Consider the following 16,455-nt stretch of genomic DNA (forward strand, 5'->3'; position numbering starts at 1 on the left):
CAGCAAACACTTTAAAACAAAATAATATAATGATGATAGTAAGATACTATTTGAATACATTAAAAACAACAGTGGCTAAAATGAAAAAAAAATGCAATTGGAATGAAAAATACAACCAAAAAGATTATTGAATTTGTAAGAAAATGATATGAAGATATTGGAGGGTTGACAAAGCACGAAAAATAATAAAAATAAAATAAACTTCATATTTTAAAGAGTGTGAGAGTAACTAAACGATACGGTATGTAAAAAAAAAGGGGGTGTTTTGATATCATATTAAATTTATGAATATTAAAAAGTGACAAGTGACATCAGAACATAAGTCACTATCTCATTTATTATACTAAGAATTATAACAAATCAGTAAACTTTTTGTAAATTATAGAAGTATTATTAAATTAATATAATTTATAAAATTAGAATTACACTATATCGTTTTTTTTTTCAAAAATAAGTAAAAGAATAAAGATTAGATATTAAAAAAATGCCAATACAATGCAAAAAAATTACGTAAAATTATAAAAATAATTCTTAAGCAGGTGAAATTTTTTTTTAAAAAAAGATGCAACAGAAAATGTGATAAAAAATTGTAATCGATAATAAAGATAAAAGCAAACAATAAAAGATAAAAGAATAAAAAAGAAATAAATTTATATATTTCTATGTATTGTAACATAACGGAAATGGTAAAAAGAGGCGTAAAAGGGTGGAAGTCGTTTTCTATAAGAGGCTTAGCGGTGGTATTGTTGTTGAGTGTTAATGGAGTTGAAGATGGGAACCAAGTTTTTAGCGTTTGGTTGCTTGCGAAATGTGGCATCGCCGCGACCTCACTACCCTTCCATGCCGAGGTACCCCAGAGGCGTCACTGTAGAAGAAGCCAACACCGATATGGTTATGGCAAAAGCACTCTTCTCCGTCACCGGAATGACCTGCTCCGCCTGCGCTGCCTCGGTCGAGAAAGCCGTTAAGCGCCTTCCCGGAATTCACGAAGCCCTCGTTGATGCTCTCAACAACCGAGCCCAAGTCCTCTTCTACCCTTCCTTCGTTAACGTAAGTATGCTATCCATGACACTGTTACATACCATACCATCATTCTCCATCATGCATCTTATGTATCTTCTTTTTTTGGAAAATTTTTTATTTTGATTCTTATTGGAATTTCAACTTTCAAAAGTGATACTCTTTTATTTTTTTTAAATATTTATTATATTCGTTAATTTCATCTGATAAATATATATATATATATATATATATATATATTTCAATAATAACTCGTTAGTTTTAGGTATTTAAACCTATTTTTAAAGGGTGGGTTCAACAATTTTTTTTATAATTTATTTTATGAAATAAATTAATTTTTTACCTCTGAAATTTTCGAAAGTAAAAATACATTTGAATATACAATTTAATTAAATGTTTATTTAATAAGTATTTTTAAATAAAAATTTATATAATTTTTAACTATAAATTGTATTAAAATAATTTATGTTGTTAAGCTATGTTGATTTTATTAAAGAACGTTAAAAAGAATTTATGAGAATCAAAAAATTATTTTTATAGACAAATTTTAAACTCTTTAAAATGCTCCCTAATTAAATACTAACAATTTATTTTATAAAAGCTAATTTTAAAAACAGCAACATTTATGAAGATAAAAAGAAACTTATTTAAGGGTTGCTTTTTAAGAGCCGTATATACTACTGCTTCCATTGTCACAAGTTTGAGTCTCCTTCATTTCGGGTGGGTTTCTGCGTGAAATGCTTGTTTTGATTTCGTGTATGGCGAGCGGTGGAGTGGTGTTAGTTAGGTATACAATATATGGTGTCACTTTCTGGTTCAATTTTACGTTTCGACTCTTTTCATTTATTAGTTCATTGTATTCAAAGCTTTGCTATTATTTTGTTTCTAAATGCAATATAATTAATTGCGTATTACATAAGTTCTTCGCATTTTTACCCTATCAAAGATTCTTCTCCTTTTTAAAAAATTTGTCATTTTTTTTTATCATTACTTGATTCTCACTTCTCAACGTTTAGTTCTAAATTTTCTGTTGATTGTTAATTTATATTCACTGTGGTAAAATTTTTGTTGGACACGCATAGAAACCGTAGCGTGTAACGTTCCATAACTAAGAAAAGTGAGTTTTTAATTATTATTACTATTATTTGTTTGTTTCAATAAAAAGAACAACTTTGATTTATAAGCATTCAACTAGTATCAATATACATTTAGCACTCTTTATCTTTCCTTATTTCTCTCTTTTTATTATATCACATTATTTATTTTATATATATATATATATATATATATATATATATATATATATATTTTATTTATTTATTTTTATTCATACATATAAAGGGTATAAAGACTTTAAGAGGTCTCTATAAGATATTTTCTTAAAAATAAAGAGCACAAATAAAGATGCTCTGAGAATAAACATTTTTCCTTTTGTGTCTTAAACCTAAACAAATCATATCACTTTACCTTTATTACACAAAACCAGTAAATCAATTTTTCGGATGATATCCATTTGTGTAATCAAACAGATAATATTCATTGTAAGTAAATTGACGCAAGCTTTTTAATCAAACAAGGTTACAAAATAACTTTTTTTAATTTGATCACGCAACGTGCCGGGTTACGTGTAGTTAGATTTAAATTCTTAAACTTTTCTCACTTATATTATCTTGACTTTTTAGTTAAGGCATCATAAATTTCTCGCATGAATACTCTGTTAAACATGTTGTCTCACCTTATATATATGGCTTCTCTTCATTTTTAACTATCAGAAATTGCGCTTTTGCTTACTCATAGTTTCTCCTGCTCTTGTATCGTTAGATTTAGTGCATGTTTAGAAACGGTTAAATTTAGAAAAATAGTGGCATATTTTTTAAAAGCTCTATCAGTAAGGTGACAAAAATAAGTTAACTCATTATGGGTTTCATTTCACTATGTTTGTTGACTTTAGAAGACTAATTTTCACTGATTTACTTGGCTCTCTTGGTTCTTGATGTCTCAATGTTATTCTTAATCAGGAGGAGACCATTCGTGAGGCCATTGAAGATGCGGGATTTGAAGCGACATTAGTCACAAATGACACAAATGAGACATCTGTTCAGGCATGCCGCTTAAGAATCCAAGGAATGACATGCACCTCATGTTCCTCAAGTGTTGAATCTGCTTTGCAATCTATTCAAGGAGTGGTCAAAGCCCAAGTGGCTCTAGCAACTGAGGAAGCTGAAGTTCACTACACTCCAAATGTTGTTAGCTACAATCAAATATTGGAAGCAATACAAGACGCTGGTTTTGAAGCCACACTCATTAGCACAGGTGAAGACATGAGCAAAATACACCTTCAGATTGAAGGTGTAAGAACTGGTCATTCCATGAGAATCATTGAAAATTCTCTCCATGCCCTTCCAGGGGTCCAAGGTGTAGAAACAAGTCCTGAATTGAACAAAGTATCTCTTTCTTATAAACCTGACATGATTGGACCAAGAAATTTCATTAATGTGATTCAAGAAACCGGGTCTAGGCGTTTCAGGGCCAAAATTTTCCCTGAAGAAGGAGGAAGAAGAAATAGTCATAGGAGGGAGGAAATTAAGCAATACTATAGATCCTTCTTATGGAGTTTGGTTTTTACTGTGCCTGTGTTTCTAACCTCTATGGTGCTTATGTATATCCCCGGAATAAAGCATGGACTTGATGCCAAAGTTGTGAACATGCTTACAGTGGGGGAAGTTTTAAGATGGGTGCTTGCTACACCAGTGCAATTTATTATAGGCAAGAGATTTTACTCTGGTTCTTTTAAAGCATTGCGCAATGGTTCTCCTAACATGGATGTTTTGATTGCTCTGGGGACAAATGCAGCATATTTCTATTCAGTATATTCAGTCCTGAGAGCTGCTACAGCACAAGATTTCAAGGGTACTGATTTTTTTGAGACTAGTGCTATGCTTATTTCTTTTATTTTGTTGGGGAAGTACCTTGAAGTTTTGGCCAAGGGGAAGACATCCGATGCAATTGCCAAGCTCATGAACTTGACACCTGATACTGCTATATTGTTGACACTGGACAGTGAAGGAAATGTTGTTGGGGAAGAAGAAATTGATAGCAGGTTGATTCAAAAGAATGATGTGATTAAAGTTGTTCCCGGTGCAAAAGTAGCTTCTGATGGACTTGTTATTTGGGGTCAAAGCCACGTGAATGAGAGCATGATAACTGGTGAAGCACGTCCTGTGGCAAAGAGGAAAGGCGACACTGTTATTGGAGGAACTGTGAATGAGAATGGAGTGTTGCATTTTAAGGCTACATGGGTTGGATCAGAGAGTGCTCTTTCTCAGATTGTTAGACTTGTTGAGTCAGCGCAGATGGCCAAGGCTCCTGTGCAGAAATTTGCTGATCGCATTTCCAAATACTTCGTGCCTCTGGTAGTTAGTTATATATTATATGAAATTTTACAAGTTATTTTTCTGATAACTTTTTTTTTAATTAAATCCTTATGTTTATATAGTACACTACTATTCACATTCAAAGGATTTCTTTTTGTAGGTTATTTTAATCTCTTTATCAACGTGGCTTGCTTGGTATCTAGCTGGAAGATTTCATGCTTACCCCAAGTCTTGGATACCATCGTCCATGGACAGTTTTCAGCTTGCTTTGCAGTTTGGAATTTCTGTCATGGTCATAGCTTGCCCATGTGCCTTAGGTTTAGCAACACCAACTGCTGTTATGGTTGGCACTGGAGTAGGTGCATCTCAGGGTGTACTGATTAAAGGAGGTCAAGCATTAGAAAATGCTCATAAGGTTAGCATTTCCCATTAGACAATAACATAGCTACTCAAATTCAAGATTTGCTTTGTCAATGGAGGTGGAAGTAACATGAAATGACTTCTGGTAGAGCTATTAACATGTTTCTAGGCTCACAGCACATTCTACATAATTCACTGTACGGTTTTAATTTTTTAAAGTCTTGTATACAGTAAATTTATTTTGGCTAATCTTTAATATATAAAAAAAGTAGATTAATATTAAAGGTGAATTAGCTTATTTTTTTAGAGAATCATTAATAAATATTATACTATCTTTTAGTAAAAGACATATTTTTGTTTATCATTTTTATTAAATTATTTTTTAAAATTAATAAAAAAATTATATTTTAAATATAAAAAATATATTTAAAAAATAAAAAAATTTACTAATTAAAATTTAAATTTGTAAATATTTATTTTTAACTAAGTTCACGAGTTACTTTTTTTACCTTCATAAATTTTAATAATATTAAATATAATATTTACTATTTTCATGATGATAGTATTACATTTATTTTTTAATATATTAAATTTATTTAAATAAATAATTTTAAATATTTTCATAATAGATGACTTAATAAATAATTACATTTATGAATTTTATTTTTATTTTTATTCTAAAAATTATATATATATACTTACAACGTATGAATCTGTTTATGGTTTGTCTTGTAGGTGAACTGTGTTGTATTTGACAAGACAGGTACTCTCACTATTGGGAAGCCTGTGGTAGTAAATACAAAATTGTTGATAAATATGTTACTCCAGGAATTCTATGAACTTGTGGCTGCAGCTGAGGTAGGCATTCTATTATTATCAAAATTCTTTTAACTAAATTAATCTTTTAAAATATAAAATTATTATCAAATTCATATTTTTTGTTATTTTAATTTGTCATGTATACGAATTTGATGATAAATTTATAAATTTGAATAACTAAATTAGTGACAAAATTATATCGATGGTTGATTGATTATAAAAGGCTTTGCCTCTTTATAAATCAGGGTTGATTACATAACATGGACTCTAGAGTTTCACATGCTTATTCTTGAATAATTGCAAATAACTTTACATTGTATAATTGGCTTTGTCAGGTTAACAGTGAGCATCCACTGGCGAAGGCCATAGTTGAGTATGCAAAAAAATTGAGAGATGAAGAGAACCCAACTTGGCCAGAAGCAAGCGATTTTGTGTCCATAGCTGGACATGGAGTGAAGGCCACTGTTCGGAACAAGGAAATAATTGTGGGTAACAAGACCTTGTTAGGGGACCACAATATTGCACTTCCTGTTGAGGCTGAAGAGATGCTGACAGAAGCAGAAGGAATGGCTCAAACTGGAATATTAGTATGTATAAATAAGGAAGTAGTTGGAGTTGTAGCAGTATCTGATCCACTGAAACCAAGTGCCCAAGAAGTCATTTCCATTCTAAAGTCTATGAAAATAAGGAGCATTATGGTGACGGGGGACAATTGGGGTACTGCAAATTCTATAGCAAAGGAAGTTGGAATTGAAACTGTTATTGCCGAGGCCAAACCGGAGCAGAAGGCAGAGCAAGTGAAGAACTTGCAGGTATGTTTTCTCAATTTGGAGTCTAGATATAGCTTTAAGCTATAATGACACATAATTGCACTTGTCTACCTACCTAGTGCGTTTATTCAACTTTTAATTAGAAGAATGAAAAACAAGAGTGACTAAGATCAAACTCTAGATTAATTGGTTACTGAGTTGAGAATTGAATACCATATCATGAAACTTTCTCTCGTAGTTCTACTATCCAACAATAGATAGAAAGAGACATGTTCGTCTTTTCTCTGACAGTGCAATTGGTTGAAGAGGATGTAGGCCTTGTCATGAATAAGGCCGACGCAACATCTACCCAAGTCTGAATCAAACTTTAAGATGAAACTTCTTTAAACTAAAAAAAGAAATTTTTATAATTTCATTTATAATCTATCCTTCAGTTTATGTAAAATGAAAAATTATTTATTAAATTATTAAAATAAATTTTGTTTAGCATTATTTTAACCCTAAATTAAAAGGGGCAAAATTTTTATTCAATAAAAAAAAGAGAAAGAAAAGAAAATACAAATGTAGATAGTATGAGAGGAAAAAAAAAGAAATGGAGTTAATTAGTGAAAAAAATTACGAAAAAATAAAAATTTTCTTATGAAAAGAGAAAATCCTAATAGGTAGAACAAGGGTTTTCCTAAAAAAGTATATTTAATAGGCTAATATTCAATAAAATATTTTTTGGAGTCTAAATCGAGGGCTTTTAAGGCTTTTACTATTGGATAAAGATAGATGAATGGTTTTTATGCTGCATAGCACCTCAAAATATCCTACGTGCTGTTAACATATTGAGTGCATTTCTGGTTGTTTAGGGTGGTGGATACACAGTGGCTATGGTGGGAGATGGTATTAATGATTCTCCAGCACTTGTGGCGGCAGATGTAGGAATGGCAATAGGTGCTGGCACAGACATAGCTATTGAGGCTGCTGATATTGTCCTGATGAAGAGCAACTTAGAGGATGTCATAACTGCCATTCACCTTTCTAGAAAAACCTTTTCTCGTATCCGCCTTAACTACATTTGGGCTTTGGGCTATAATCTCCTTGGCATTCCAATTGCTGCTGGTGCTCTTTTCCCTTCTACACGTTTTCGTTTGCCACCATGGATTGCTGGTGCTGCCATGGCTGCCTCTTCTGTCAGTGTTGTTTGCTGTTCTCTACTGTTGAAGTATTATAGGAGACCCAAGGGGCTAGACAACCTTGAGATACGGGGCATAAGCATTCAGTGATGTCAAATATGGCGCACGACTATTCAGGGTCTAGTGACAATGAAGTTGTAAATATTGTTTGGAAGACATTATGTTTTGCACGTACATCCTTCAAAGTTGTAAATAAGTTTTTCTGATGTTGGAATAATGTACAAAAAGAAAATCCTTCAAGTCGTACATATTTTTCCCCTTAAATGATGATATTTTACTTCGAAAAATTTACATTATTTCTTATATAATATTTGTAAAACTAAAAAAAAGGAGTAATCTCAACCTTAAAAATAAGTTTCAACAATTAATTATATTAATATTTTATTAAAAAATATTTATTTTACTTTTATAATTCTAATAACATAAATGTATTTTTTCTGTAAAAAAAAATTATTATTTTTAGATGCTTAAAGTCAACTCTTGGAGTTAAAGTTAACAAAACCTATAATATAATATGAAAAGTACATATTTCAATATAATATAGAAAGTATAAAAATGATGTAAGGTTTTTGGTGTAAATAGAATTTTGTTAATTTTCATAATTGTAGCCTCTTCTATCTGTGTTGTCTACCTCTTGTTCAAAGTTACCTAATTTCAAATACACTTGATCAATGTTCCACAAAATAAAATTAAGTAGTTGAATCTTTTTTTAAAATGTGATTAATAAAATTACAGAATGAATGTACACAATTATTTGGCCATTTGGTTAAGAGTGAAGATAGAAGCAGAATATGCAGTTGCCATGTACAGCCATATTACTTCACTGCCAAAACCTTCTTATGGGTGTGTGAATATTTTTGTCTTAATAGGAAGAACAAGCCATACAGCTATTCAGGTCAACAAAGCACAGCCAGAAACGCAAGGCTCAAGCCTACTGAAAGAAAAGGCTATGATTATGTTGTCAATCTTCCAACAAAGATGAAGGCATGGCTTTCACATCTTTGAATGGCTCCCCATCTTGTTTCTAGGCTCAGTCCCACTTTCAGCTACCTTTGAACGCTGCTGTTCAAATTTCTTCTTAGCTCTATAAAGGATACTATGCACGTCTTCAAAGTAAGGATTTGTTGCAGTTCTTGTATTCTCAATCCACTGAAGAACTTTCTTGTATGGGGATAATATCCGACTGCGATCCTTCTCTTCCAAAACCTAAGTTTATTCATAGTATAGTTTTATAAATTCATGTAAAAAACAATTATACTACTAACCACCATTCTGATTCAATTGGAAATTTCAAGACACTGAGCCAATTTGGATGGATGCAGTATAAATAATTAACAAGTCACATCTAGTTACCTCAAGTTGCATTAGTTCACAAACCAGGCTGAGATCTGCTATAGATGGCTGAGAGCCACCAAGCAAGAAGCGTCCATCTCCATTGAGCCAAACATCCTCTAGTTTTGATAAAGAAGATAATAAAACTCTCTCTGCTTCAGCAGCTGCTTTTGAATTCAGTGGACGGCCTGTTGCTGGTCCCAGAACAGTATCTAATACATAGTTCACTGCAAACGGTGGTGGGCTTCTGCTAGTTAGTTGTATTTTACAAGGACGTGCTCTTTCTATATAAAAGAAAAAAAATAGGAGAAAAAAAGATGTTCTCTAGCTACAAACATGTGATTTAACCCATTGCTTGCAGCATGGTAACGTCTATTCTATGGTTTTAAATCACAGTCAATAGTTGCATAATTTCCAGAACTAACTTAATGACATGAAGCTCTACACAAGTGAGCAATTATTTAATCCAAGTTTGATCCATGTAAATAATTATTAAAGATCTTGCCAACTTGCAGTCAAGTATTCATATTTCAGACAACAAACTTTACTGCTCATAGTGAGAATGCAGAAGATAATAACTGTGTGATAGAATTTTCTTTTAGTAGTTAGTAAGTCTGTAGATGTTACAATCCCTAACAAGTATACAAGTTTAACAAACTCAACTGCTTGCAGCAAATTACATCACTCAAAGTGGTTAGAAGATGTCTGGATTTAGTTGTGTAAAGCACCTGCTCCATGTCGTAAATTAGAGTGGTGCCAATCCAATACTGAGTTAATTTTGGCTCTCGTGAAAAGATCACTTGGATACCTGATAGATCAAGAGGGAAAGCTGTCGTAACTAAACTAATAATTATAAATTTTGGATGCAAAATTTTTACACTTCTATACACAATGCATGGTAACTAGGATGTAATTTACATTGTGGAAAATGTATATGTTGGAAGCACAAAATTGGACTTGGAATGAATACATGCTTTAAAAATATTTATATTCTGTTTCATCCTAATATGTTCTTTCAAATAAACATCCAAAAGTGAGGAACAAGAGCATTAGAAATGGACAAGGAACTCTGATCATGATTAAGCCCTTTCTGGATCATATTCGACTACTGCATAGTGGAAAAGTTCAGCTCTGATATTTTGAAGTATTTCTTTAAAACAACCAAGCAGTTCAGGATTTCAGAAGCAAGAGAAGTAGTTCCCTACTAACCAATGGTCAGCAACTCCCGGAAAAGTAGAAGCAATATACACTAGGATTGCATGGCTGCCAAAAGAAAACGAGGTTAATTAAGAATATATAACAAAATCAAAAGGTAAAATAATTCCTAACAAGGAAATTCAAACTTATAACATTACAGGATTTACAGAGATTACAAAAAAAAAAATTTGATTGCACAATATGGACGTATGGTTCATTCACTTTCCTAAGTCATGATGCACATAGCCCATAAGAAAGCACAAACTTAATTTAAACCAAAAAAATAATATTTTCTCAACAAAGGAGCACTCACATTGATCATTTCTGATACCACTCTGCATTTGACATATATAAACCATCCAATCATTCGAATAAGAGATTGTTTACAAATAAAGTGAAATTAATTTCATAAGCAACTGATAATTCTTAGTAAATCAATATCACAACCCACCCGGCAGTAACCAAGATTTAGATTACATGGCATAAAATAATATTATTAACATATACAACTAGGTCAAAGAGATTGAAGTTACAAGACCTAACAAGTCTTTGATACGCATCCCCACAAAAGTCATCGACATAATAAGAACTCTATATTCCTCTCCAATAACAAGGGCAATAGAGTACAACAATAATCATGAATATCATAGAGGTGGGTTAAAAGACACGGCCATTATCAATAATTACCTCTCTGAGAGATTAAAGTTTCCATGAACAATAGCCGGAACTTTCTGCAGAGGGTTTACTTCTGCAATAAATGACAGGGGGCATTCAAAGATATTAACAAGATAACATTTTTGGAACCAATCATAAATGGATACATGCTATTAAATTTTCAATCTACTACTTAGTGAGTGCCAGGACAAAATACTATAATATTATTAATATCTAATTATCTTACCTTCTTAAGTAAAGAATCGTTAGTGAATACTTACAACGTGCATAAGCTTCTTCTTTTTTTTTTTTTATCTTAGATAGATACCTTTGAATTCAGGAGAGAGATGATGACGTTTGGAAATGTCTACCTTAATCTCCTCAAAGTCAATTCCGTTAAACCTTTCGAACACACGCAAGATGTTAGTGTTTTCAATTAATCATGATACTAACAGATCAATACTGAAGAAATAATTATTACCGGCAGAATATGAGAACTGCTCGAGATGGCTGGGACATACGATCCGCATACACCTTCAGATTTGCCATCATCTTTCCAAACTTAGAACCGATACTAAACTCCAAGCTTGGTAAACACACCAATCAGCAAAGCAACGCGGTTGCTTTGACTTTACTCTCTTATCAACTTGTATCGGTTCATGTGCCTTACCAAGATACAGTATAACAATCAATTTTTATATTCTTAAACTAATAATATTTCAGGATTTATGATAAGAAACATTTTTTTTTCCATTATGTAGAAACGTATAAAAAATAAATAAAAACAAAGACACAGTCTGTTAGAAGGGAATTTCAATTTTTCATGCAGACACTGCAATGAAAAAAAAAATTACACATTCCTATCTCTTTAAATTGTAATAATAATTATAATTGTATAAGATATTATTATGGTTAGCAAGGACCGAAACGCCTAATTATTTCAAAAAATTCAATTTTGGGACGTTATCAATGTTAACATCATCTAACATTAGGTTGTAATATACCAATGTCTCCCTTTGTGGGAAGCGTCTGATGTAAGAAGAAGATATACTTGAAAACGATGAAAGGACTTGATCGTAGAATCAAATTACGTACGGCCATCAAGGGTAGACTACAAATATATCAGGAAGGCTAAAACAAACTATAACGATCGCTGGTGAGAGCTAAGGATTATGGTTTGCAACAAGGCTTGAGCTTTTTTTAGTAACAAAAATTATCTTCATCAGCTATGTCAATATTTTTAATTCGATAGCAGTAATTTTAGGCATTACACAAGTATTTTTAAATTCAAGAAAAAAAAAACATAATAAAATTATTCAATATAAAAATACATAATTAAAAAATTAAAACTACTGAGATACATATTTTTTTAAATTATAAACAATAAATGCATAATCAAAGAAAAAATAAATATAAAATTAAAATGGAGATAAATTAAGAAAGAAAATTTATCAGCGAGGGAAATTAATATAAAATTGAAGTAAGAAATATAACTAATCTACGGAAAGTAAACTCTAATTTAGTATACAGAGATGAATTGTATCAACCATTCTGATACAATGTTAGCATAACTATCATCCAATGATCTGTTCCCACATCATTGGATGCAGCATACGAGTTTGTGTTACCCAATTCTCCATGGACAAATACTACAGTACTACACAGCTCCTCGACAATATTTTCATGGCAAATTTTTAAAGGACAGACAAGACTAACATATATGATGTCCAATCAGCACTTAGGAGGACTACATTGAATCTTCAAATGGCAATCACATTTATTATCTGCCCAGCTTAGTAGTCCGATTAAGGGTCACAATACAGACATAAACTTCATCTTCGATGTTTCAAGCCAGATAATTGCAACCAACAAATATATCAAGAAAGTTGTCACAAGTACGTTCCTGACATGATTGTATGGTCACATCTTTGAAGTTAGTTGCGCTTTAGTCCTAGGTTCCATCCCGCCATGTGCCTGATTAGATTGCTGCATGGAAAGCTTCATTTTGAGCTTATAAAGGACATTATGAACTTCGTCAAAATGAGGCCTCGTTGCATTTCTGGTGCTCTCAATCCACTGCTGAACTTTCTTGTGTGGGCCAAGAATACGATCACGATCCTTCTCATCTAAAAGCTGCATCCAAATCCAAAATAAGTAAATAAATCACTATCGTGATTCCCCTTGAGGAGAGGATCAGCATTCTGTCCTGCATGAAACATTTCTAGGTAAACAGTTTTTTAATTAGACCAATATAAAGGGTAAGTTAGGTTTCCTTCCCTTGGCCAAACCAAACATGCCAGACCATGTGTGTATTTTCAGAACTTTTCAATCACACAAACTGTTAGGGACCAGATATTAGACTGCAGAATTAATTGAAAAAAAAGTCTAGAAATGGTTATATTATTTAATATAAAGGAAAGCAAAACAGGAGGAAATAAACAACCCCACTGCCACAGAGCACCGCTCATACAGAGAGACTACAGCTCCCTGCCCATAACAGAATTTCCCTATCCAAAAAGTGATCTTTCTCTCCCCTCTTCATTCCTTATATTCCCCCAAATCTTCATTCCCCCTTGTTTGGCAATTCTGTTACAACTTCTGCCACATCATCTTTTCTATTCTTAGCCCGATTTCTCCTAACATACACCCTCCATGCCTTGGGCCTTTCCTCATGACCCAAGCCCACATGTCCACTCCTATCACAAACACAACACAAACTGAAGCAGAAAGCTGTCTACAATTTTATTTTTTCAAACTCATAAGATAAAATATTAATTAAAAAATAGAATCATCCCCACTCTCCTGCAAGCCATGACATTAAGATAACTCTTATGTGTGTGTGTACATATATATGAACTTCCCCATTTACCTCTAATTGCATAATTTCGCAAACCAGACTGAGATCTGCTATGGATGGTCGTAAGCCACCGAGCAAGTACCGTCCATCCCCATTAAGCCAAATGTTCTCTATTTTTGACAGAGATGAAATCAAAATTTTCTCAGCTTCAGCAGCAGCTTGTTGGTTTAGTGGTAGACCCAATAGTGGTGCTAGTACAGTGTTTAGAACAAATGTGGCTGAAACAAAATCAAGAAGATTATGACATTAAATGAGAGGAAGCAGGAAAATTTTGCATGCAAAACAAAAACAGCATCTTCACCCGTGCTCAAAGGAAATTACTCAGCAGAAATTAAAGCAAAGCATAGCATTAACATATATATGAACAAGAACAATGCCAGTCAACCTTAAAATGCACAGCAATACCCAAATTAAAAAACTAATGCAAATTAGTTCACAATTGATAGGAAACCTCAAAGAAAGGCTTATTACATGTATACTGTTATCTACAACCAATTAAATTGTCCAGAGTACAGTGTTTGAACATATTTTTTGAAGCTTAACTACATTATCTTCAAGCTATGATATTAACTTGATTCAACTTCATACTTTGCAAGTGGAAAAGCAAACTCCTTAAAAGTCCAAGAATATAAAAATTTCCAATCCAGCTAGCAAGCAAAAGACGACATTAATCCCTGATTTCTTTACATTGAGATTCATGAAAGGAGGCCAACTTAACTAAGAACTCATGAACTACACAAATTTCAGAGTAGTTTCATTTCCACGACAACAAAGAACTTTTTGAGCTATGATGCACCTGCCCCACGACGCAAATTCTGGTGATGCCAATCTAACACAGAGTGAATTCTTGCTCTCCTGGAAAGATCAGCCGGGTACCTAAAGGGATGAATGGAACAGATAATGTTAAAAAAAAGGCAACAGGAGTGTATGCAATGAACTAAATAAGGGATCTATATAGACACAACAGAAAGAATCCTGCAGTATATAATAAGTAACATACTCAAAGGTAAATCTTGCAGTAGGATATCTGCATGTCTATCCTTTAAGTTTAGGAACAGAAGCATCATTTGTTCATATTTCATGATTTTGGTTCCTACTAAATTAAGGTGAATCTCATGCTATGGCAAGATTGCACATAAACTATCAAAATAACATTAGTTGCCAAAGAACTCCACTAACTGAGGTTGCTTTGTTAAGAAACAAAGCAATTAAAGCATTAAGCATTTAACCAACAAAGCATGAACACAACCCAACACCTCTATTGGATTGTTCATTCACATGTCATGATTTTGTAGAGAGTAATGCAATTAAGAGAGAACACACACTAGTACATTTTTATTATTTACTAAAGTTTATTAAAAATTAAAAAAATTATGTCAATTTCACTTCTAATTTAATAAATCTCACTCGTGTTTTTTTCAATTAACTAATAACTCATAGTATGTTTCTATCACTCCCATGCACTTAAATTTGTAAAAAGGGGAAAATACTAACCAATGGTCTGCGACTCCCGGAAAAGCAGAAGCAAGATAGATAAGAATTGCATGACTGCAGAAAAGAAAAGAACACGTACATCAATATCAAAGAAGATAATTCCACATAACCCCACAAACTCATGGGAATCACAAAAGATGAAATGAAATTTGAAGCACCTCTCAAATAGCTTGAACCTTCCATCAACAATAGCAGGGACTTTCCTTAAAGGGTTAACGGCTGAAAGAAAATTCCAAAAAAGTCAAAATTGAGTGAGTATACAATTATAAGAATTTAAATTCACGGTGGATTTAAATTCAAATAATTTCAAAATATAACTAACATTAAATAAAATATAAATAAATACTATTTTTTCAGTTTACCTGGCTATGGAAGAACCAAAGTCGAAGTTTAGATAGTGTTTTCGATGGGAAAAAAATTCACAAGTGGAAATAATAATTACCTCGGAACTCGGGAGATAATTGCTGGCGTTTGGATAGTTCGACTTTGATTTCCTCAAAATCAATTCCATTTACTCTATGCAGAAACCAAATTCAAATTGCGAAGGAAAAAGCAAAAAATAAATAAAAAAAAAAGTTAAAAGGGGGAAAATACTTGCAGAAGATGAGAACCGCACGGGATGGCTGAGACATACGATCCGCATACACTTTCAGCTTCATCTTTCCTCCTTCAGTCTTCACCCACTCCACACCGTTCCCTGGTTTTTTTATTCATCAACTAGTTGGGCCTTCTTGGGCTGTTGGGCTTCAAGCCTTGTATTGACAAAAGCTGTGTTCATTCTCCTCTCTTTCTTTGTTTTCAGACACACCTCTTTTTATTTTATTTGTTTCTAGTTAAATGGAGTCACATGCTTCTCTTTAATACGTATTCTTCCTTTCTTGAAATGGTAATTACCATTTTATTAGTTATATTCCAGAATGAGCTAATTATTTTTTATTCATATAAAACTATTCTTACAAATGTTGTGTCTTAGAAAAATATCTATGCTGATTATTTTTTAAACCATATCATATATTGTTTCTTTGTAAAAAATGAAAATAGCCACTTGAATTTTTGTACAATTAATTCGCGAGAATAAAATTTTTATAACTATAACGTTTAACGAAAAAACCATTTAGAGTTCATCAATTCAAAAAATGGTAAAAAAAGCACTTTATGATCTTAACTTGTTAGTTTTATACATAAAATTAAATACAATATATATTTTATTCTATTATTTGTCATAAGTTATTTATTAAATTTAACTTAATTATTTACTTATTAATTTTTTAATAATATATTTCATATTAAAATCTTTAATAAACTATTAGATTTTTTTCTAAGTAAAACTATCAGAGAATCCTTATTTACTTACTTAATACATGGTTTTCACTTGTTAAAAAATTAATTTGTCATTA

General features: G+C 32.2%; 3 protein-coding genes across 4 annotated transcripts; 1 reads left to right on the forward strand and 2 right to left on the reverse strand.

Annotated features, from left to right (window-relative positions):
• Positions 1 to 771: 771 nt before the first annotated feature.
• On the forward strand, positions 772 to 7,614 carry LOC113856547 (probable copper-transporting ATPase HMA5). Its single transcript, XM_027488402.1, has 6 exons — positions 772 to 1,050; positions 3,039 to 4,433; positions 4,555 to 4,809; positions 5,490 to 5,612; positions 5,909 to 6,385; positions 7,198 to 7,614. The coding sequence occupies exons 1-6, from the start codon at positions 772 to 774 to the stop codon at positions 7,612 to 7,614; spliced, it is 2,946 nt and encodes a 981-aa protein (XP_027344203.1).
• A 671-nt stretch (positions 7,615 to 8,285) lies between these two features.
• LOC113855251 (glutathione S-transferase T1-like) lies at positions 8,286 to 11,371 on the reverse strand. Of its 2 annotated transcripts, none has more exons than XM_027486810.1 (7): positions 11,189 to 11,371; positions 11,036 to 11,109; positions 10,741 to 10,801; positions 10,066 to 10,119; positions 9,585 to 9,664; positions 8,878 to 9,083; positions 8,286 to 8,715 (listed from the first exon to the last, which is right to left on the reverse strand). In XM_027486810.1, exons 1-7 carry the CDS (start codon positions 11,257 to 11,259, stop codon positions 8,518 to 8,520), a joined length of 744 nt encoding a protein of 247 aa, XP_027342611.1. In that variant the 5' UTR covers positions 11,260 to 11,371; the 3' UTR covers positions 8,286 to 8,517. The 2 variants fall into 2 exon arrangements, with proteins under 2 accessions (XP_027342611.1, XP_027342610.1); XM_027486809.1 differs by having other exon boundaries at positions 8,286 to 8,730.
• Positions 11,372 to 12,139: 768 nt separating this feature from the next.
• LOC113853682 (glutathione S-transferase T1-like) lies at positions 12,140 to 15,861 on the reverse strand. Its single transcript, XM_027484200.1, has 7 exons — positions 15,653 to 15,861; positions 15,501 to 15,574; positions 15,217 to 15,277; positions 15,059 to 15,112; positions 14,361 to 14,440; positions 13,577 to 13,782; positions 12,140 to 12,840 (listed from the first exon to the last, which is right to left on the reverse strand). Exons 1-7 carry the CDS (start codon positions 15,715 to 15,717, stop codon positions 12,628 to 12,630), a joined length of 753 nt encoding a protein of 250 aa, XP_027340001.1. The 5' UTR covers positions 15,718 to 15,861; the 3' UTR covers positions 12,140 to 12,627.
• Between the last annotated feature and the right edge of the window lie 594 nt (positions 15,862 to 16,455).

Source organism: Abrus precatorius, unplaced genomic scaffold (genome assembly GCF_003935025.1).
Source record: "Abrus precatorius isolate BTA unplaced genomic scaffold, Abrus_2018 Scaffold11, whole genome shotgun sequence".
Lineage (NCBI taxonomy): Eukaryota > Viridiplantae > Streptophyta > Magnoliopsida > Fabales > Fabaceae > Abrus > Abrus precatorius.

Bases quoted from the DNA above. Each gene is read 5' to 3' on its own strand.
- LOC113855251 (XM_027486809.1), bottom strand. From the start codon at position 11,259: ATGATGGCAAATCTGAAGGTGTATGCGGATCGTATGTCCCAGCCATCT. The intron at 10,120-10,740 runs GTAATTATTGAT...TTCTTTTGGCAG, and splicing joins AACTTTAATCTCTCAGAGAG to CCATGCAATCCTAGTGTATA. The intron at 9,665-10,065 runs GTTAGTAGGGAA...TTGATCTATCAG, and splicing joins CCGGGAGTTGCTGACCATTG to GTATCCAAGTGATCTTTTCA.
- LOC113853682 (XM_027484200.1), bottom strand. From the start codon at position 15,717: ATGAAGCTGAAAGTGTATGCGGATCGTATGTCTCAGCCATCCCGTGCG. The intron at 15,575-15,652 runs GTATTTTCCCCC...GTTTCTGCATAG, and splicing joins GCGGTTCTCATCTTCTGCAA to AGTAAATGGAATTGATTTTG. The intron at 12,841-13,576 runs GTAAATGGGGAA...ATTTGGATGCAG, and splicing joins GCGAAATTATGCAATTAGAG to CTTTTAGATGAGAAGGATCG.
- LOC113856547 (XM_027488402.1), top strand. From the start codon at position 772: ATGGGAACCAAGTTTTTAGCGTTTGGTTGCTTGCGAAATGTGGCATCG. The intron at 1,051-3,038 runs GTAAGTATGCTA...ATTCTTAATCAG, and splicing joins TCTACCCTTCCTTCGTTAAC to GAGGAGACCATTCGTGAGGC. The intron at 4,810-5,489 runs GTTAGCATTTCC...TTTGTCTTGTAG, and splicing joins CATTAGAAAATGCTCATAAG to GTGAACTGTGTTGTATTTGA.